This window comes from Belonocnema kinseyi, chromosome 2 (genome assembly GCF_010883055.1).
Source record: "Belonocnema kinseyi isolate 2016_QV_RU_SX_M_011 chromosome 2, B_treatae_v1, whole genome shotgun sequence".
Classification (NCBI taxonomy): Eukaryota; Metazoa; Arthropoda; class Insecta; order Hymenoptera; family Cynipidae; genus Belonocnema; species Belonocnema kinseyi.
In genome coordinates, this window is record NC_046658.1 from 175960498 (window position 1) to 175983360 (window position 22863).

The following is a 22863-nucleotide window of genomic DNA, read 5'->3' on the forward strand; positions in this document are numbered from 1 at the left end:
GAAAATTAATTTTTTAATGAAAAAATTAATTTTCAACCAGGGAAATTATTTTTTAATCACAATGATAAATTTTAAACAAAAAATAGATATTTTTGAACAAAGAGTGAACTTTTCAACCTGAAAGATGAATTTTGTATTAAAAAACACATTTTCAACTAAATATTTTGTGTTCAAGCAAAGGAATGAATTCTTAAAAAAAAAGAATAGTTAAAATCCCTCCAAAACAGATAATTTTTTTAAGGAAAATATTACATGGCTATCAAAAAATGTAAATTTTTCACACAAAAGTGATTAGTTAAGTGAATTTTTAACTGAAATAATGAATTTTTAAATAAAAAAATTGAATTTACAACGAAACACATAAATATTAAACTAAAAAGATAAGTTTCGTACTAAAAATAGAATAGTTAACTATTAAGATCGTAAAATAAACTTTCAACCAAAAAGGAAACAAATTTTCAACCAAAGAAATTAACTTTTAACCAAAAAGATGAAGTTTCAACTATAAAGAATACTCTTCTACTAAAAAAGACGGATTTTTGGCACAAAATGAAGCAGTTACATTGTTAGTTAGAAAAAATTAATTTTAAATAAAGAACTAATTTTCAACCAATGGATTGGATTTTCTACCCAAATAAATGATTTTTTAACAATGTACATGATTTTTCATCCAATTATTTGAATTTCTAAAGGAATTTTCAGCTTAAGAAGATAAATTTTGAACCAAAAATGTACGAGATCAATTTTGGCGTGAAACGATTAAGTCTCTAATATAAAACATAATTTTCAACTATTAATTAAATTTTGTACAATAAAAAAAATCAAATAAAATGATAAATTATCAGCCAAATAAACGAACTTGAAACAAAGAAGTTCCACTTCCTACTTAGTAATTAAATTTAAAAAAAAATGAATTCTCAACGAAAATCGTGATATTTAATATTTCAACCATATTTAATTCAAGTTTATACCAAAAGTAGTTTCACTTATGAAAAAAATATGATTTTTGTCAAAACAGTTCTGATTTTTAATCAAATTTTTTAAAAAATTGGTAAAAACAAAGAAAAATATCATTGTCTTGCAACCTAGGAGGATTCTAGACATGTTTCAGGAAACAAACATTGACGGTTCCTGTACACGAATTTGTCGAAGGAACCTGTACATGATCCTGCAAAGCACCTGTACGCAAATTAACCTTCGAATGATCATGCACAGGTACCTTCGCAGACTGATTTGAGACGCGGGTTCATGTACAGGAACTTCTTCAAGATCCTATACGTGAATCTGCATAGGTATTAATCTGCGAGGGCTCGCTAGTGGCTTAGCTCTTTTGATAGTGAATTCGATTTTCAAATACATGAAAGAAAAGCAACATTATACACGTAAGCGATAACAGTTTCCCCAACGGATTCCTGCAAATAATCCCATAAGTTGTTCTGTACAAGTTCCCGCACCTCTATTTACTTCACAGAGCAAACCTGTACAGGAACCCAGTACAGGAACCCGTACTCGATTTTTTAAAAGTTCCCCAATTTACTTTGCAAACGAAAGTTTACAAGAACCTGTACTCGATTATCCAAAGGTTCCTCAATTTATTTTGAAAAGGTACCTGTACAGGAACCTATATTCGATTTTTCAAATTTTCTTTTGTGGTTCCATTGCAGAGTCATGTACAGGTTTCTTCGCCGAATTCCTGCACAAGAAACGTCAATATTACCGATTCAGATTCGTGTGCAGAATTGTGTCCAGGATCCTCCGAGGTTCCTGTACAGGTATTTTCAGCTGGATATGAACTAGAAATTTATATTTAGAAACTCTCTTGCTTATCTGCTTATTTTTAAGAATTAAAAATATTATTTTGTTCTCTAGCTGAAACTGAAATGTGAAAACAACGAATTGTTTGTTGCACCTTTAATGCGCGATATTTTCTCTGCATTTCATTCCTTCATCGACAACATTGCAAACGCAGCTCGGCAACTACCGACACTTGAGTCTTGGTCGAATATTAAAGCTCAAAACGAATTTATTTCAGTTATTTTACCCGAATGGTATTTACAACAATCGCATCAAAAAATTGCCCAGAGTCTAGAAACGAATTTCCAACCGATAAATACTTATGTGGATGAATTTCATGAACAATTTCAAGTCGTTTACAACCCGGACACACATGAAAATATTATTAATTATATTGCACAAGGTCACGATTTTGAAACTTGCTTAGATAAAGTTGAGGACTTTAAAAATTATGTTTCGGAAATTAATGGAATTGTAAGAATTTTTGCTGTTATTTATTTGATTCCTCTCTTCCTTAATAGATTCACCGAAAAAATAGATTTTCAAAATTCCCAGATTTTTCCTTTACGAATTTTTCATTTTTCCTGACCATTAATATTCAATGACCGGCATTTGACAGTAATAATTTTGACTATAGAATATATTTTAATAAACGAAAGTAAAATATTTTTAATTAATATTTAGAAATTATAAAATTTATTGGTTTATTTAAAACAAAGAAGATTACTTTTCAATGAAAAAATGGTTTTTTAAACAAAATAGTTAAATTTTCAATCTACCAGTTGCATTTTCAATTAAACAGGTGAGTTTTTTTTAAAGACAGTTGAATTTTCAAATAAACACTTAAATTTTCAAGCCAAAAAGATGAATTCTCAACAAAAATATAAATTTTTAACGAAAAATATGATAGTTGATTATTTCACAAAATAATTAAATTTGTAAGCAGAGTTAAATTTAAATAATATATTTTCAATAAAATAGTAGAATTTTTAAACCAAAGTAATAATTTCCAGAAAAAAAGTAGATATTTCAACCAGCAAATATTATTTTTTCAATCAGAAGGGCGTATTTTCAACATAATGATTTTTCAAAATTGTTTAACTTCAAGATAAAAATAAATTTTCAACCAAACAGTTGTATTATCAATAAAAAAGAGGATATTAAAAAAAATTAATCTTGAGCAAACTAGTTGAATTTTTAAACAAATAAATTAATCTTAAACAAAAAAAAAGTTTAATAAAGTGGTTGAATTTTTATCTAAGTAGTTGAAGTTTCAATCAGAAAAAGAAATTCTACCAAAAATGCTAAAGTTTAATTTCCCTTTCGAAACATTAATTTTCAACCAAAAACATTAGAATTTAAAAAAGTAGTTTAATTTTCAAATAAAGAAATAAGCTTTCAAGAAAAATGGTAAAACTTCAACTGAAACAGTAAAATTTTAGCTAAAACAAAAGGATTTTCAACCAAAAAGATGAATTTTCTAGAAGCCATTTGAATTTTCAAAAAAAAATTGTGAATGTTCAACCAAAAATGATTTTTAAGAAAGTGGTTCAACTATTAACCGAGTAATAGAATTTCAACCAAAGAATTCAATTTCAAATAAAAAGACATTTGAATTCGACCGAAAAGAGGAATTTTAAAACAAAATAGTTAAATCGTAAAAAAAATTTTTTTCAACAAAACAGCTTAATTTTCAACAAGAAAATATGAAATTTCTACCAAGAGATACATTCTTAACCCGAAAAGAAAATTTTTCTTAATATTTGAATTTTAACACCAAAATATGAATTTTGTACAAAAAACGTTAATTTTATACTAATCAGTTGCAATTTTTCTCAGAAAGAAGATTAGTTTTCTACCAAAAAATACAAATTTTCAACTAAAAAAGATGTATTTTTAACAAAAATGGAAAATATACATATTTAGTTTCAAAAATTAATTTTAAACCAACAAAATGATTGTAATTTTCAACAAAATACTTAAATTTTCACCGAAAGGATGAACCCTCAATACAAAGTTTTTTTTAAAAAAGTGGTTCAACTTTTACACAAATCGTTGAGTTTTTAATTAGAAAAAATAAATTTTTAAGCAAAAAATTGAATAGTTCAATTTTCGTTAAAAAAAAAGTGTCAACAAAAAATCAGCTTTCAAAATATTAACTTTTAACCTACGAAATAAATTTTTAACTAAAATGATAAATCTTCAACTGAAACAGTTGTAGTTTCTGTAAAGAAATTAATTTCCAACCAAAAGACGAATTTTCTAAAAACTAGTTGAATTTTCAACTAAAATGATGAATCTTCAAAAAAATTTTATTTTTAACAAAGTGGTTCAGCCATTTCAATTTATAAATAAAATTTTTTTATCACAAGTAATTTAGTTTTCAACCAAAAAATGTTTTAATTTTACTGAAAAAGACCCTTAAATTCAAACAAAAAGGCGAATTTTCATACGAAATAATTGCAGCATCAACCAAAGAATTTTTTTCATTTTTTTTTTCAAATTTTTTTCAATTTTTTCAACCATGCAGAAAAGATGAAATTTCTAAAAAAAAAGAGTTTTTAAACCGAACAGACCAAACTTAAATAAATAGTTTTATTTATAAACAAAAAAGGAATGAGTTAAATTTTCCACACCAAATTTTGAATTTTTTGCAAAAAAGTTAATTTTATACTGAACAGTTATATTTCCCACCAAAGGGAAGACACTTCAGAAACAAGATTAGTTTTTTACAAAAAAAAAGACAAATTTTCATATAAAAAAGATCTATCTGTAAGAAAAAGTGGAAAATTTACATTTTTAGTTTCAAAAATTAAGTTTAAAATAAACCAATAAATTCAATTTTAAACAAAATCGTTAAATTTTCATTGAAAGAATGAACCATCAATAAAAAAAACTTAACAAAGCGATTCAACTATTACAAAAGTCGTTGCATTTTTAATTAGAAAAAATAAATATTTATGCAAAAAACGAAATAGTTCAATTTCAGTGAAAAAATTGAAAACAAACAATTAGTTTAAAAAAAATTAACTTTCAACCTACGAAATAAATTCTCAACTAAAATGATAAATCTTTAACTGAAACAGTTAAATTTTCCCTAAAAAAATTCATTTCGAACCAAAAAGACGATTTTTCTTAAAACTAGTTGAATTTTCAGCTAAAGTGATAAATCTTCAAAAAAATGTTATTTTTAACAAAGTGGTTCAGATATTTCAATTTAAAAATTAAATTTTTTTATTACAAGTATTTTAATTTTACCAAAAAAGACCATTAAACTCAACCAAAAAGCGAATTTTCATACGAAATAATTGAAGCATCAACCAAAGAAGATTAATTTTCAAAGAAGCATTTGAAAAATTTGTGCAGAAAAGATTAAATTTCCACCAAAAAAAAAATTTAAACCGAACGGACCAATATTAAAATAAATAGTTTCATTTTCAAGCAAAAAAGAATTCAGTTAAATTTTCCACACCTAAATATAAAGTTTAAACAAGAAAGTTTATTATCCACCAAAATTTGCTACTGAAAATATAATCGCCGGAAGTAAACAATTTTTTTCAGTTTTTTTCACTTCTCCTGACCGTTAATATTCAAAGACCAGAATTTTAATCTGTTTTTATAAATGTTACTTTATTATTTGATATCCCTCTTACAGAAATCCTTTGACTTTTTACGGATTTTTTCTTGAAAATCCCTGACTTTTCCTTGATTCATGTTGTAATTTCAGACTGGATTCGAATACTTTCTAGTTGGAAAACTTTGCCAAAAGGAGGCCAAAATGGGACTAAAAGTCTACGCGGAAGATGTGCAAGATCTTATAATTAGGGAACTGATTAAAAGGCATAGAAACTTCAATCTTGAAATCTGTAAAGAATTTGAAGAATTGTCAGAAAAGGCTTTAATTGTTCCGCAAAATACGAAAGAATTGCTTGAATCAGGTAAGAGCTTAAAAGGATATTTAAAAAATAATCTTAGTAATTCATTATAATTATTTTCATTATAATTAAGCACCTGCAGCTAATTCGAAATACATAATCTCATATATAATATCACAAAATTAGGTAAAATTATGAAATTTCATGTTATATAGAGTTTCCACAAGAAAAACTGAATAAAATCGTTAGTAGTATACCTGCTAGGAAAGACAATCTAGATTTCTGCTTTATCAACCGCAGATAGTCTAGATTCCGTCTTTAATTTTCCAAAATAAGACGATTGAATCAAAAAATAAAAGTAAACCGTTAATAGTATAGCTATGAGTAAAGACAATATAGATATCAGACTCATTGATCATAGATAGTCTATATTCCTACTTTAATCCAAAAAATGAGATTATTGGCTTAAAAAATAAAAATAAACTATTAGTAGTATACCTATCGGCAAATACAATCTAGATTACTGCATTATCGATCTTTCATAGTCTAGATTTCTACTTAATTAGAAAAAAGATACTTTTGGCAAAAAAAAGGAAAAATCTTTAGTAGTATAGCTATGAGCAAATAAGATCTACTAGATTTCTGTCTCATTGACCATAGATAGTCTATATTCCTACTTTAATTTAAAAAATGAGATTATTGGCTCAAAAAATAAAAATATACTTTTAGTAATATAGCTATAAGCAAATATAATATAGATTTCTGCTTTATCGATCATTGATAGTCTAGATTCCTACTTAACTAAAAAAAGAGATTGTTGGCTAAAAAAATGAAAAAAAACCTTTAGTAGTATAGCTATGAGCAAATAAAATCTAGATTTCTGCCTTATTGACCATTGATAGTCTATATTCCTACTTTAATTTAAAAAAACACATTATTGGCTAAAAGAACTAATAGTAGTACATCTATAAGAAAATTCAATCTACATTTCTGCTCTATGGACCATTGATGGTCTGGATTCCTACTTAATTAAAAAAAGAGACAGTTGGATAAAAAAAAATTAACCTTTAGTAGTATAGATATGTGCAAAGAAAATCTAGATTTCTGCCTAATTGGCAAAAGATAATCTATATTTCTACTTTAATTTAAAAAAATGAGATTATTGGCTCAAAAAATAAAAATAGACAATTAGTAGCATTCCTATAAGCAAATACAATCTATATTTCTGCTTTATCCCCCGTTATATTCTAGATTCCTACCTAATTAAAAAGACTTTTGGCTCAAAAAAATCTTGTAAAAACCAAAGATATTACAAGCCTACGTCCAGGAGGGAAAAAACTCCGAAAGTATTAAAATTATTGAGGGCCTAAAATTATTATATTTATTATTATGTTAAAATTAATTAATTTCTTTGTAAAAAAGGGAAATTTTCGAGATACTAAATAAATTTAATAAAAAACTCTTTTCGTTCTTTAGATTTTCAGTAAAATTTCAAAAATTATTTTTTAACTAAATTAAAAATTTAAATGAAATTAAGATAAATTTCAAAAGTAAATAAATTTTAGTTTAATTCAGAATTTAGTTAAATAAAAAAATTTAATAAAGTTTAGTTAAATTAATTCCTCGTCTGGTTTCTTTTAAAAGAGAAATTTTCTAGATACAAAACAAAAAACCCAAAATGTCAAGAAAATTGTTACATGTTAAAAAAAGATTAATTTTCAACTAAATCGAGGAATTAAATTTTCAATAAAAGAGTCAACCCCAAAGATTGAGGCGAGTCCTAAAAATAGAAATTATTAATGATAAAGTTCAACTATTAACAAAGAAGTTCAACTGTTAACCAAGCTTCTGAATTCCTAACGAAATAAGATGACTTTTTAACAAAATAGTTGTATTTTTCACAGAATAATAAAATTTTAAACTGATAACTAGAAATTGTAACCAAACGAGTTGAATTCCGAACCACAAATATAATAGTAGACTTTCTACTATACTTAAGAAACTTTATTTTCAATTTTATTTATATTGGATAAAATATCAATATTACAGAGAAAAGTAACAGTTTTCATTTTGAAGAATTCAAATGATTTAAAAACTGAGATTAATAAAAAAAATGAAAGGGCCTCTAATTTGTCCCATTCTCATCATTTATGATTGAGAAAGTATACGAAAAGAAAGCTCCGAAAAGTCTGAAAAGAAAGGACGATTTCCTTAAACAGCCATTTTGGATAAAAATTCAAAAAGTTTGAGCATTTGAAAAATTTTGGGACCATTCTTTTAGAATTAAAATTTTTATTTGCGGCAATTAATACTACTCAGAAAGCCGAACAATTTATCCTGATGACTTTTTTTATACAAAAAAATTCTCAGTTAAGCATTTTCAAAATTTTTAAAATCAATCAAAAATCAAAATTTTAAGCCGAACAACATACGATATGAAAAAAAGCCAAGTAAAGAAAAACGATGCTTTTTAAAAGCCCTACAAGATTATCATAAAAACTTCTTGGATTTTCGTGTAAAATCGAAAACTCTAATTTTTATTGCGCAAAAAATAATGAGAAATGAAAAATCCCATTTTGTGGTAATACTATGCAGGATATGAAAGAAGATGAATCAACAAGAATTGTGATCTCAAAAAAGATCCACAAATTCGTTAATAATCACTTCTTGATAGGATGCGTACTTTTTGTTTTATTCGTGAAAAAAAACGTTGAAAATCTAAAAAAAAATTTGTGAAAAAATGATACAAGTTACGAAAAAAAAATGATGTAAAAAAAATTGTTTAGCTGAAAAAGTGCTACAAATTTGTTATGAATTACTTTTTGTCAGGACACGTAGTTTGGTTTTATTCATAAAAATAACATTAATTATAAAAATGAACAATTTGTGGAAAAACAACAAAAGGTACAAAAACAAATTGATAAAAAAAAAGTTCAAATTTCGAACCAAATGATGCAAAAAACGACAAAAAGTCTTAAAGAGAAATGATGGATTTTAAAAAATTCTACAAAATTTCTTTTAACCCCTTTTCAGTAGGACTCGTAAGTTTGTTTTATCGTAAGTAATATGTGCAGAAAATCGAAAATTCCAATATTACGCAAAAAGACGCGAGATACGTAAAAAATCTAAAAGAAGACTTTTAGGATATTTTGCTTTATCTATAAAAAATAATATGAAAACCAAAATCCTATTAATAGCATAACAATGCGAGATGGAGAAAAATGTTTGAAAAAAGGATTGTATTTTTCAAATTTATTTTAAGGTGGTTCAGAAAATATAAATTTACAACTGTCTGTTAAAAAATTACAAGCGCAAAGAGTCAATATCTGAGCGCGGATCGCGGGATTCAACCGACGCGCGCCTTAGGCGTGCTCAAACATCGCAAGGGAGGCGGTACTTCTATAAAATTTAACTCTACATCTAAAAACTTTACATCGCTAATTCTACATGTGAGAAAGCTATAAGATCATATTTATTAAAAAAATTAATTATTTTAAATTTTAACTCAATCTGTTTATCAATTAAAACTTTTAATTTCTTCAAATGTATAGTTTCATTTAGTAGAATTTCTACCGCCTCTTTTTCAAAACAACAAAATAATATTATTCATAGAAAGTAAATTTTAATTGCAAAATGACTAATTTTTTTCCATAAAAGATGTAGCAGCTAAAATATTTATTACGATACAATCACATTTCAATGCAATTTAAAAGTACATCTTACGCATCTACATATTTTCTTGATGCAACATTTTCTTCAAATAATTGATTCATTAATTGAAAATAATAATTAAGAATTCTCAATATAAAATTTGTATTTTCTATTTTTAAGTGTTTACCGACATAATATCGGCTATTTGATGGACTTGTTCGACGGATAATGATTGCGGCGGCAAAGTAGTTGGTGGGCGGGATCTTTAGGTTGAGAGGTATGGGGGGATCAGGTAATTTTCGTCGGGAGCGCCATCTACGATAAATTCCTTGAACTATACACGTGCCGCATCTAGGCTTATAATACCTATGATAAAAACCCCGACGTAACGATTTTCTTATAACCTTGTTTTAAAATTTTTATTTCTAGCATGCTGTAAGGTCTTAACTATGAATTTGCGCTCGATTTAACAACTCTCAATTTCGATTCTTTCAAAACATAAAATTGGATCTCAAAATTTATATCAAAAGTGCTTTATAATTTTTTTCAGAATTAAAGATAGTTAAGCCCTTATAGCATGTAACCATTTAATAATAGTTTGATGGCTCGAAAAGTAGAATCGAACGAGCGCTCGAGCGGTAGGTAGGAGTGGGGATGACGCGCATGAAACGCGACGAAAGACCATTCTCTCTTTCTTCGCGTTTTCTGCGCTCCCCGAGTCTTACAAACATTTTTATTACAGGAAAATACATGATTTACGCAACTTCAACTTTATTAACACAATTGAGCGAAAAAGTCTCGCTTTCTTTAAGCATGATGGCTTCACTACTTGAATTGACTAACTTGCACAAGGAGCACATCGAATTAAATAATACAACAGTGAATTGGTTGCAGAAAATTCAGCCAATTTTTGAACAAAACAGTTCGAACTTTGAGCAAAAAAAATTTGAATTAGAGGAACAGTTGCAAAGTAGAATTAGTACTCTGATTACTCAAATTGATGACATGTTTCCGAGGCTGGTGATAATGGATGATATGGATGATGGAAAACGAATAATCGAATATATAGAGCACATGCGAAAATTAGTTCGAGGACTTGATCGAATGGACGAGAAAGTTGAATGGATAAATCGGGAAGAAGAACTTTTTCAATTTCCTCGAAGTGTTTATCCAAAAATCAAGGAATTGAAAGAAATTATTTTGCCTTATTATGCTCTCATTTATCGTGCTCATCAGTGGAAAAGAGCCATGGGAGTTTGGTTGGACGGCCCATTTGAATATCTCGATGCTAATGATATCGAGTACAAAACGACTGAATATTTTACGGATTTTTCTAAAATTAGTAAGACTTATAAAACAAAGATCAAAATGCATATTGCAATGGGATATCCTTACAGGTATTTCTTTTTTGAAAGAAAAAATTACACTAGTGAGAAATTATATACACATCTAGCGCGAGCGGTAATCATAATCACTGTCGATATTGAAGCGTGATTACTCGTTCAAAAATAAAGTGAGAAACTTTTTATTTCAAACCGTTAGTAGTATACCGATGCCCTAAAAAAATCAGTATTTCTGTTTTATCGACGGCAGGTGATGCAAATTTCTACCTTACGATCGGTCGGCAATGTAGATTGCTTCACTATAATCAGCTGGTAATATATTTTCCTACTAAGTAGTTGATTAGTGCCAATTAGGAGTTGGTTGACTTACGGGCTGGTAGTACTTAAGCACGGACACGAACCATTACCGCCTGTCGGCAAAGGACCAGCCGCTGGTTTACTGACTTTCAGCTTAGAAGGCGATCCTTCCTTTGGAAAGCTTATGCTATTCTGCATCGAATGACTCCTAATAGAGATATTTTTGACCTTTTGAAAAACAGATACCACGTGAAAATTGAAAATTTTTTTTATTGAGTTTCGGAGATAAGACTAAAAATGTCTGAGATTTTCTGCGTCAAGTTTCAGTCAGCTATCACATTTTTAGTGCTAAGCTCATAAGGTAGAAACTTGCATTACCTCCTGTTTATAAACTAGGAAGCTAGATCACATTCAGTCGGTAAATTAGGAACCTAGAGTATCTAAGGTCGATAAAGGTGAAATCCAGATTGTCTTTGATCTTAAGTATACTACTGTGCATTAAAAACAAGTTTCTTGTTCCTTTTTTAAACGAGTAATTACGTTTTGAAGTTAGCAGTGATAATACATGGAGAATCAAATTTAAAATTTTGAAAATAAGAATAAATTTCTAATAGTTTTGTAGGATCAGTAGATGATCCAGATCCTTTTCAACAACCTGCACCTGTAAAATTGTGCTACCAGTTATTAGAAGAAGTGAAATGGTTCAAGGTACCCAGATAGGATGGTTATTTTAATCAAGGAAAAAATTCTCCATCATTTTTCGGGGTTTTCCTGGCTTAAAGAAATTTTTCACGATAATCTGAACATTTTTTCAATTGAAGTAATCAAAACTGAACTGAAAAAATTAAGCGACTCAAAGTAGAAATCTTTTGAATATTTAACTTTTAAAATGAAAGGTGAAACAATTTTTAATTTATAAATTTTTAATTCAGACGCTCAATAATTTACACAAACAACAAAGTCGAAGTTCTTAACATCTTTTAATTAAATGATTTTGAATTGGGATGACTGAAGAATTCCAAAAAAAAAAATTATTGATTGTGTAAAATTTCCCAAATAGAAAACTCCCAACGTTATAAAATTGGGGTTAATTTAAAATTGTCGACACTGTAAAAACAAAAAAGAAAATATTTGAAATAGAAAATTGCCGATAATTACAAATTTCCGAAAAATAAAATTCCCGACAGTTTATAATGTCATCGAATTTTTAAAATCCAGATAATGACTTAGATTTGGAAACTTTATAATCCGGGATTTTCCCCGTGTTGGCAATTTTACAATGATGGAAATTTTATAATGTCGGACATTTTACTCGCAATCTTACTCGCAGAAATACAAATACAAGATTAAAAAGAATAATAAATATAATTTTTGTACTTTAAACATAACTTATTTCGAAAATAAATAAAATAATAAATAAGTTACGTTTAATGTACAAAAGTTATATTCATAATTGTTTTTAATAAAAATCTTGTAAAATAAGTGTATTTTTACATAAATTTACATACGTTGATACATTAATGGTTCCTCTACTCTCGCGGTTTCAAAAAATAGATTTTTTTCTTTAATTTCAATCTATATGTATCTGAGAATACGCCACAGAAAGGATTTCGTGAAAATCGCATTTCTTTGCATGTTTCTGGGAACCGAAAGGTACCCGTCTTCGGCCGTTTCCGCGAAACTAAGCGCACTGCGCCACGGCGGCGCTCTTCCAGGTAAAAATCATTGCTAAAAAATCAGCAGTCAGTTGTTGACATTTCTTTGAATGTGTGAGTAGTGTTTTTTTTATATCTGCCGACTAAGACTTCTCATTAAATTATTGGCCGATTTCCAAAATTTTATTTTGTTACATTTTTATAGCCTCTAATAGGATAAAAAATGACGTAAAAATTGGAAATTTTTTACAAATTATTGCATAAATTGTACAAATTGCATAATAAAAAAAGTCTGTCTCGGGAAAATATAGCCAACGTAACTGTGATTATAAATAATATCAATCTTTTGATTACAAATTACCCAAGTGGCCAAAACTTTACTTGAGCGGAACCCTTGCAGTTTCAAGATCAATGTAATCAGGGACGTTTCAAGGTCGCGAGAGTTTTCTTTCTTCTTCAAAATTAAAATTTAAAATTCAAAACATATATCTTCGAAATGAAAAAAAAACTTTAAATCTATTCAGTAGATCCTTCGCAATTTATTCCCCCCCAAAAAAGCTAAATTTCAGGCCTCGAGAATAGAGGACCCCCTTAATAATTATGTCAGCTGGGGTCGATTTGACCCCATTCGAATAATATGTGATTTTTCAGAGGTATAAGTGATGAGGTTTATAAAAAATAATAAATATCATTTTTGTACTTTAAACATAACTTATTTTAAAAATAAATCCTTTTTTTCAGATGACTTAAAAAATCACATTAAAACATTAAAAATAAAAAGCAGCTCTACAAATTATTTTAATTTTTCTTAAAAATTGTTTCTGAAGCATTCTAGAACGAAACCCAATAATAATATAAGTCCTCTCTTCTCACCCCCATTTAAAGTTCGTTCAGGCTCACCGTGTAGGGAGACACAATAAGGTTTCTGATTTTTAGAAGTCCAAGTAGAAACATTGCAACATGACAAAGTTTTTTTTGATCTAGAGTGTTTAGAAGCGCTATGCAGAAGATACAAGAGGTTGTAGGGCGATCGCGGGTCCTAAAAACGACGTTTTAATAACTCTGGGCATTGGGCATTTTACTAGTAAATGAGAAACAGTCTCTTCCACTTCCCGATTACAAGATGAACAGATTTACCCTTTGCTGGAACCAAAACTAAGTTCACTCATCGTAAATCTCCCTCTTACGACACCCATGAGACGCACCTACGCGAGAACTCTGACAAACTTGAACGGAGTACCATTAACCTACTGAAAATGCCTATACAGGTTCCTATATAGGATCCTAAATAGGAACCTACATAGGATCCTATATAGGATTCTACATAGGATGCTATATGTTTCACCTATAGGTGCCACCTATAGGAAAGGACATAGGATCCTATATAGGTGCCTGTATAGGACACGCCCTAATAAGGTACCTAATAGTGCCTAACTGATGGTACCTAAATAATGATACCTCATGGTACCTAATGGTCCGTATGTCTCTAGGTGCCCCTGGAGGACCAAAAAAACTTCTGCGCAGCCGTAAGTGCTATAAAATAGTACTGCGCATCTGGATATGGTCCCATGCAGAAACATATACAGGATCCTATATAGTGTCCTTTACTGGAACCTTTATAGGATCCTTTATAGGATCCTATATCATTTCCTATAGGTGGCACCTATAGGTAAAATACATAGGTTCCTATGTAGGATCCTATATAGAATCCGATGTAGGTTCCTATATAGGAACCTATATAGGAATTTTCAGTAGGGTAGTCAGGTACTCGTGATCCATTTAATGAACATGCCCAGAACTCTGTCCAACCAGTTAAATGCCATTTTTAGGATATTAAAGGCAATTGGGACTTTGCCTAGCTCTAGTCTCTGAGCATAACCTAAAGTGTAAGAAGGAAGCCCAAGCACTTTTTTAAAGGAAGTGGTTTGGATGACTTCGACTTCCTCACAGTATCTTAGTCTCCAAATTCCTATTGCATAAAGCAGAACATTAGCTACAAGAATTTGAAAAAGAATCAATTTTGAGCGCTATCCTTGCGGCAGCAATTCTTTTATTACAAGCCAGTGTAAAGTTACCAGAGCTCAAAGATGGTTAACCCAGATAGTTATATTCCCTGACCATCTCGAGCTGCGTGTCATTTGAAAGTGAAACCCGGAATCCTAGGTGGCCTCCCTCTATGAAAGATCATGGTCTTGGTCTTTGACGTATTAACCTCTAAAAAATTCAGATCACAATACTCACAGAGGACATTAATTTTCCTCTAAAGGTTAATGCGAGACTCAGCAAGCATCACGATGGTATCGGCATATACCAGTAATATAATCTCCATCAAGAGATTGATAGAGATCCCCCTTGCACCCCGGTTCGGCAAAAAATATTCCAGGTCTCCAATCAACAAAATAAAAAAAACAGTACTTAAAAGTTCCCCTTGGAGAACCGCGAATAACACGTTCACCGGGTCAGTGAGACCCTCAGGTGTATGATTGGACATCTTAGCAGCATCGTAAAGGGTTTTCATTAGCCTAATGAATTTCGTACTAATGCCTAGCTTCAATAGTTGAGACCAAAGAAGGTCGTGATTTATTGAAGGAAAAGCCCTTTTAAAATCAACGAAACATGCAAAAACGCTTCGTCCAGGAGTGGTGAGATGAATCTGAAGTATAGAACTTAGAACATAAATATGGTCGATACAGCCTTTGGAAGCCCTGAAACCTGCCTGAAATTTGGGTATACACTTCACTGCATTCGACCACTCAACAAACCTATCCAGGAGAATTCGTGTAAATATTTTTGCAATAGAAATCACGAGCACAATATCTATGTAAAAACCTGGACCCTATTTATCACCCTTCTTAAATAACAGGCACGTGAGGATGGTTGCCCAAGAAGGGGGAACCTTCTCACTCTCCCAGATCCTCCTGAATAGACATTCAAAAGAGTCTAGACCTAATTCGGGTAAAGCTTGGTAAAACTCAGCGGGAAGACCATTGTGTCCAGGATTTGCGGATAGCAGCCTTGATTTCCTCCTTTGAGATCTGGGCATCCAAAAAGGAATGCGTATTTACACCCCAGGAAAGATTAAGGTTCACTTTAGGAGGATACAATGTATTCGCAAAAGCTTGTCATGATTGAATGTGAATATTACTACTCTGTTGAAGTCTAGGCCTAAAGAAGTTAACTGCTCTCCAAAACTCCGACGTCCATCTAGTAGATGCAAGAGCCTCTTGAAAGGCCTTTTCATACAAAATTTTCTTAGAGATCAACAGTGAACTCTAGGCTTTTTTTATCTTAATTACATTTTTTATATGATCCTTTTATATTAGCCTTTTGCGCTCTTTTAGGCTATTTTCATCTTTGTTTTTAGTATTAAAACATACCCAATTGAACCAAGGCTTTTTTCCTATTGAGCGCGAAGAATTAGCAGGAATTATACAAGCAGTTGAAGCCGCCGATGTAATTACCGAGATAAGATTTTTGTTTAAGTCAGTCACCGAAGAGACGAGCGCCGTCTGCGAATACGGTAGAATCAGTGAATCTTGGAAAAAACTCCTTCTCTCCTCCCTCCAGGACAGCCTTTCGTTTCTGTTAACTTCATGCATTACGGTGTTAGCCTCTCGTACCCCCTCTCCTCGCGGAAGCGATAACTATACACATATTGGGAGATGGTCCGAGCGAGTAGCGATCGGAACAATTCTGAGGTCCTTTATTACTTTTATGAAAGGTAAAGCGCATGCCGTTAAATCTATAGTACTTCCCCCGTCAGTAAAAAGGCGCGTAAGGCTAGCTGGACAATCACCTTTAAATCTTCCATTAAGCATAGCAAAAGCACGTAATTCTAAAGAATCAATCAGGGCAGTACCACGTTTACAAACTACATGATCGGCCTCCAGTCTCTCCGAACTCACAATCGCCCTCACCAGTATAACATCAGGGCATACTTGATTCAAATCCCCGATCCACGCATTAAAGTCGCCCCCCCCCCCCCAGAATTATAGGAGTGAAAGTATTTAAATCTTCTAATCGATTAACGACCGCATCCAAACCATTACGCAAATATTTATGGCCAAGACTCGGTTTGAAATAAATGAGACCTGCAATAAAAATCATGAAATGATCTAAGCACTTTACAAAAATCCACTCCGAGGAAGTATTCAACAACTCGCAGGTAAACCCTTCCCTACTCGCAAATAGCGCCAAACCCAGATAGCTCTACCAAATTTACTTATTTGCTTCGCATCCACAGTAAAGGAGCCATACTGAGACAACCAAAAAGGGGTTGCAGACGCCGATGGGAGCAGGGTTTTGCTCAAGCATAAAATATCTGTGTCCAAGTTAAACATTGCTAAATCTCCGACATTATAAATTCCATGGCAGTTCCAGAAAACAATCCGAGTTAACCTCCCGCTCACCACCGAGGATAAATCATTTACTGTCCTTACGGAATCTATTCGATTCCCTTCGTGGACGTTTCGACGAGGAATTCTGGAATGAGTTTCCGGGTAGAAAATCACTGATAGATGCGTCCCTGTTTCCACGAGAGTCTTCGGACGAAGAAGCTGATTTCGAGCCAGAACCAGTTTTCTTGAGGGGTCGTTTTCTCTGTCTCCTGACTGTGTCCTTTGCCTCAAGAAATGTCTCTAAAGAACTGTAAGGAGGGCCAGCAAACATGGCACTAATCTCGTCCGATGACAGCACTTTTCCGTCGAATTCTAAGTGATTACCTTTCAATGTAACTTCGAAACCTCTATCTCTCAGGCTGCTCTTTTTCTGCATGAGCTGCCTTCTCGCCTGCCTTTCAAGCTTCGACCTGTCACTCGAGACTGCCAGGCCTTCCTCAGAAGGTATAATTCACACGGAATCTGAGTGACCGAACATTTCAGGACAGCCACATAATTTTTTGGTAATTGACGTATGCTCCTTTATGGAAGTTAGCAGGGTCTCAAATCGCGACACGTCAGCAGTAGTCATACCAGAAGAACCCATTTTTAGCACTACCTGGACCGGTCTGCAGTTCGCGAGACTGAGAGTCATTGTTTGATGTACCGATAGTGCCAGATATTCACATCTTGGTTTTCGACGAGTAACAGACAACAAAATTTAGGCAAAAACTTCACCACTAAAACAAAATTCAGCCGAATACCAGCCCCGCACTTCACCTTCAAAAAGTCACTCAATTTCAGCAAGAAAAAACCACCACAGACGAAAACAGACAGAAAAAAAAACGAGCGCGACCAATAGGCCCGTCGCTATATTTTATCTCCAAATTTCTTAAAATTTTAACACATATAAATTGAAGCGTTCAAAGGTTTCAGGTTGAAAATATAAATCCATTATACCTTTTTTAATGCTTCAAATTTATAAATTAATCTATAAAGTTAAAATTCAAAATTAAATCATTTTTAGCCATTTTAATTAAGCAACTTAAAAAATTAAACAATTAAATTTTTGTTTCAACTAAACACATTTTAAATTAGAAGTTACATTCCTTTAAGCTTTAAACTATTTCAAATAATTAACTGTTAAATATTGTTACTCGAACGTCAAAATTCAACACTTTCACTTAAAAATTAGGTTTTCTTACATCAAACAAATAAAATTGTAACCTCCAAAGTTTAAATTTATCCCTCTGAAATTTTAGCAATCCAAATCATTCAATTTCAAACGATTACATTTCAAATTTGTTTAGTTTTAAATAATTGATTTGTAATTGCTCATTTAAGATGAACAGTCACATATTGCTAAATATTCAAAATCGTAATTTTTTAAAATTCAAAAATTTAAAATAGAATGGTTTAAAAATGGAATTGTTTAGACTAAAACGATATCTGAATAGAATTTGAAGGGATAAATGAAAAATCAAATGTCCGAATAATAAAATAATAAATAAAATAAAAAATATAATCATTCGGGAGTTTTTTGTTTCCGGGAATTCTTCAATTCGGGCATATTATAAGCTGTCGGAAATTTAATGATTTTGAAATTTTAATTTATTGAAAATTTCTAATTTCGGAATGGTCCTGGTTCGCATATTTTATTTTCGGAAATATGCCAGGGATAAACAATTTATGTTTAACGCTGACTAACTTTAAGTATTTTTATAAGGCTTTAAAAAGATGTATGAATAGAAAAAATTTTAAAGAAAAGATTCAAATATTACGTATTTACCAGAAAGTTGACCACTTTAGGCAATTAAATTTTCAGTAAAAAATGCCTGTAATTATAAAATAAATTAAATAATATTTTCTGTCTTTTTTACATGTGAATACTTGATTAAATATAAATTTAAAAGATTCTTCTTCGTCTAATATAATGAAACAAAAAATTTTAAAAACCTTTAAAGAATGTATACACAATATACAAAAAATTTAAAGAATTAAAAAATATACAGGAAAAAAAAATATTTTTCCTACTTACTTTATTTTCGCATTAGCGTGTAAAAAATCCTCTAATTTTGTTTAGCCTTTAAAATCATTTATAACATTTATAAAATTCTTAATTCAAAAATATTAATTCCTCTTAATGATTTTGATTTTCTTTAACTCAATATATGTGACGTGTGTGAAATTGAAATACTTAAAAAGGTGTTAATATTATTTAGAATTTTTTTATTTTATATTTCTATTTTGGGACTAAATTGTTAGAAAAATGTATTACTCAAAGAAAAAGTTGAAAATGACCACCATTTAAATAATTTAAGTTATTTTATGCTAAATATTTTTTATTTTACAAAATGCAAGAATTGTTTATAATTTCCAGCAATATGTGCCTCTGGCTCTTTGCTTTTGCAATCCAGCTCTTCGCCAAAGACACTGGGATGACATGTCAGAAATATCTGGTTTTGATTTGACTCCTAATGCTGGAACAACTTTGAGAAAAATCATCACTTTGGATTTGCTTGATAACCTGGATGAGTAAGCTAAGAAAAATGAAATAATCAATCAGAGATCAATAACGCACTGAAACTTGGAATTAAGAAAGTTTGAGTTCAGGCGCATGATGCAACTTATTGAAACTGATGCACTGAGAATGCGAATAAACAAGAAACGAAACCGCCGAAGACATGAATTCTCGGAACGACGTGAACCCGGACTGATTAAATCCAAGCTCCAGTGCATAATTTTTTTACCATAAATACAACATTTTCTTTATGTGCAAAAATTATTGCTGATTGTTTATGTGTGCAGTTATTGATAAGAAATATTATTATAAAATCATATTTTAGAAAAAATAATTGTTTATTAAGGTACGATTTTTGACATATTAACAAAAATGTTACACTTCTGAGGTTTGGTCAATGCATTAACTATTTATTTATTAACATTTTGGAACAATTGAATTTGAGCCTAAACTAGGTTCTAGAGAAGTATTATCAATTTTGTTTAGATTGTATAAATATAATACTCCTAATATTATTTGTCAAGATTTTTGAGTCCCATTTTTAGAAATCTTTTAAAATGATTTGAAATATTTTGTGATTCTTTAAAAATCAATTAAAAAAAAAATAAAAAGCATTAAAAGTTTTCCCATGAATCTTAAAGAAATTTGTTTATCACTTTGAGATTCTGCATAATCCTTAAAATGCTTTAAAATTGTTTCTCAACTTTTAAATACCTTCAAAATAATTTGCGTTTTTCTCATTTAAAAGTTTAAGAAATTATTCAAAACTGAAAGAAATTACATTGAAAATTTGGAAATACTTTTTCAATGATTTTGGAATTTTTTAAATACGTTCTCTAAATTAATTTTCAAAACAGAAAATTATTTTAAAATTTCCGAGTAAGCTTACCAAATTTTATTATTATTATTATTTTAAAAATTTACGAAATCCTTAGAAAACTTCTAAATTTGTTGTTAAAAATTTTTAAAAATTTCGAATTTATTGGAATTGGTTTTCATCTTCTCAAAATTAAAATTATTTTTGAAGGAAGTTTTTAAATGATCAAAAAAACATTTTTAAACTATTAAAAATCTTCTTATAATTAAAAAAAAATCTGCATGATTAAAAAAGTTGCTTTAAAATCTTTCGGATTCTTTTGGACAATTTTGAAAATCTTTCCAAATGTTTTAGAATATTTAAAAATATTGTCTTAAAATGATTTTTTCGAAATAAAGAACAATTAAGATTTTTTCAGGAATCTTAAAGAAAAATTGCCATTTTTAAAATTTGCGAATTTGAAAATTTATGTTTGGAAATATTCTACTCGTTTCTAAAACTTTAGAAAATCATTTAAACTGTTGTGAAATCTTGTTGGAATTTAAAAAAATTTCATATATCAAAATTTAAAACAATCTTTTAAATATGTTTAGAATTATTTGAAATTTTCTTAAAATGTTAAGAAAATGCTGTACATTTTTGAAAATTTCTTCAGTATTGAAACGTCTTAATAAAAATTTTAGAAATCTTTTAAATATTCTTTTAATATATATATTTTAAATAGAAATTAATTTTGAATTTTCTTTGTGAATTCTACGAAAATATTTTTCAGCCTATTGGAAACTTTCAACAGTGGTAAAAAGCTGCTGACTTTTTCGTTCAAGATCTGCAAAAATCAATGAATAATAAAAATAATTGTGTTTCAGTCGTTCATATTATTTTTTGAGAGTTTTAGAAATATTTCGAAATATTTTTAATTATTGTCTTTAATTTAATTTATCAAAATAAAAAAATCATTTTGATTTGATTTAGTTTACCTAGCAATAAGACAAAGATGATATGTAACCATTAAGAAGGTTATTTTAAATTTTCCCAGGAATCTTGAACAAGTTCTTTTATTAGTTTCAAACGTTAAAGCATCCTTGAAAGGGTACAACATTTAATTTCGCAATCTTAAAAATATAAACTTTTAGAAAACTTTAAAAATATTTGGTTAAATTTAAAATTACTTTTGATATTTTTTAAAATTTCTAAAAATCATCCTGCAAGTTTAAAATCCTACTGAACAACAAACTTGTTGAAAAATTTTCCAGAGACGCTCTCATAGTCTCGGCAGATGACCGTTCGTCGTACACTGAAACTTATATTTAAGGACAGTTTTGGGCGTAGACTGTAGTGACCTTGATCCTAAATCCGCGGAATCATTCAGGGTCCCGCGTCACCAAAATACCGAAACTAAAAATCTAGGAATGTCGTGAATCTTTTGTTCTTAAATCCAGGTTTCCTAAATCCAGAGTTCTTAAATCCAGGTCTCAGTATACATTTTTCCAAGAAGGGGAAGTGAGGGCAACTCATAACTCACAACTCTTATCTGCGAGGAAATGAGGAAAGTGAGAAATAGATGAGGAAGAGTTAGGGAAGGGAGGGGTATGGGAAGTAGGCAAATGTAGGCGGGGTATGGAAATGGAAGTATGGGCCTACTTTGATTAATTATTTTACAGATACGACCTCATAAGTACGAGTGCGACGAAAGAACTTGCTTTGCAACAGCTTCTAGATAAAATGATACACGATTGGGACGATGTTGTTTTTAATACCACGCCTTTCAAGGATTCAGGAGTAAATATTCTTACACAATTAGATGATATAATAGCGTTGTTAGAAGAGCATATTGTTAAAGTTCAAGCAATGCGAGGGTCTGCGTTTGTGAAACCGATTGATGAGGACGTTAAAGCTTTTTATGAATTGCTTCTCAGAATGCAGCGCACGATTGAAGAATGGACTAAGGTTTGAAATTTTAATTTGAAAACAGTCAATAAGATACCAATTAACGAAAAAATAAAAATAAAAAAAAATAGTGAAAGACAGGGATGGTGTGGGCGTAGTACAGTTGTGCTTTGGGCGTAGTGCAGTGATGCCCTGGGCGTAGTACAGTGCTGATCTAGGCGTAATGCAGTAATGCTCTGAGCGTATGTACAGTGGTTGTACAGTGGGCGTTGTACACTGGTGGTCTAGGCGTAATACTGTGATTAAAACCAGGAATTTTAAATCGCAGTCCACTTTTGGTGAAAAATATTAAACTTTTTAATATTATAGGTGCAAGTTCAGTGGATGTATCTTTTACCAATCTTTTCAAGCAAAGACATTGTAGCACAATTACCCGAAGAAGGGATTTTATTTTTTGAAGTAGACGGAACGTTTCGTAAATCAATGAATGGAGTGTTTAGAGAACCGAGAGTGAGAGAAACTGCAGGATCTGTACGTATCTATCTATTCAAGTATTTCAAAGGATTTCAAAGGCTGCTTTCATACTATTGAATCAGTTCTCGGTTCGACTAGAAAGCTTAAAAAAGTGGAAAAAATCGCATTAAATA

General features: G+C 30.2%; 1 protein-coding gene across 1 annotated transcript in view; it reads left to right on the forward strand.

Moving 5' to 3' along the window:
- Positions 1–22863, forward strand: part of LOC117183072 (dynein heavy chain 7, axonemal) — a 68045-nt gene that overhangs the window by 5118 nt on the left and 40064 nt on the right. Inside the window, exons 4-10 of the mRNA XM_033376228.1 lie at positions 1870–2268; positions 5522–5732; positions 10063–10717; positions 11575–11668; positions 19372–19526; positions 21991–22276; positions 22586–22747. Coding sequence (XP_033232119.1) covers positions 1870–2268; positions 5522–5732; positions 10063–10717; positions 11575–11668; positions 19372–19526; positions 21991–22276; positions 22586–22747 — 1962 coding nt within the window. The remainder of the gene's footprint in view (positions 1–1869; positions 2269–5521; positions 5733–10062; positions 10718–11574; positions 11669–19371; positions 19527–21990; positions 22277–22585; positions 22748–22863) is intronic.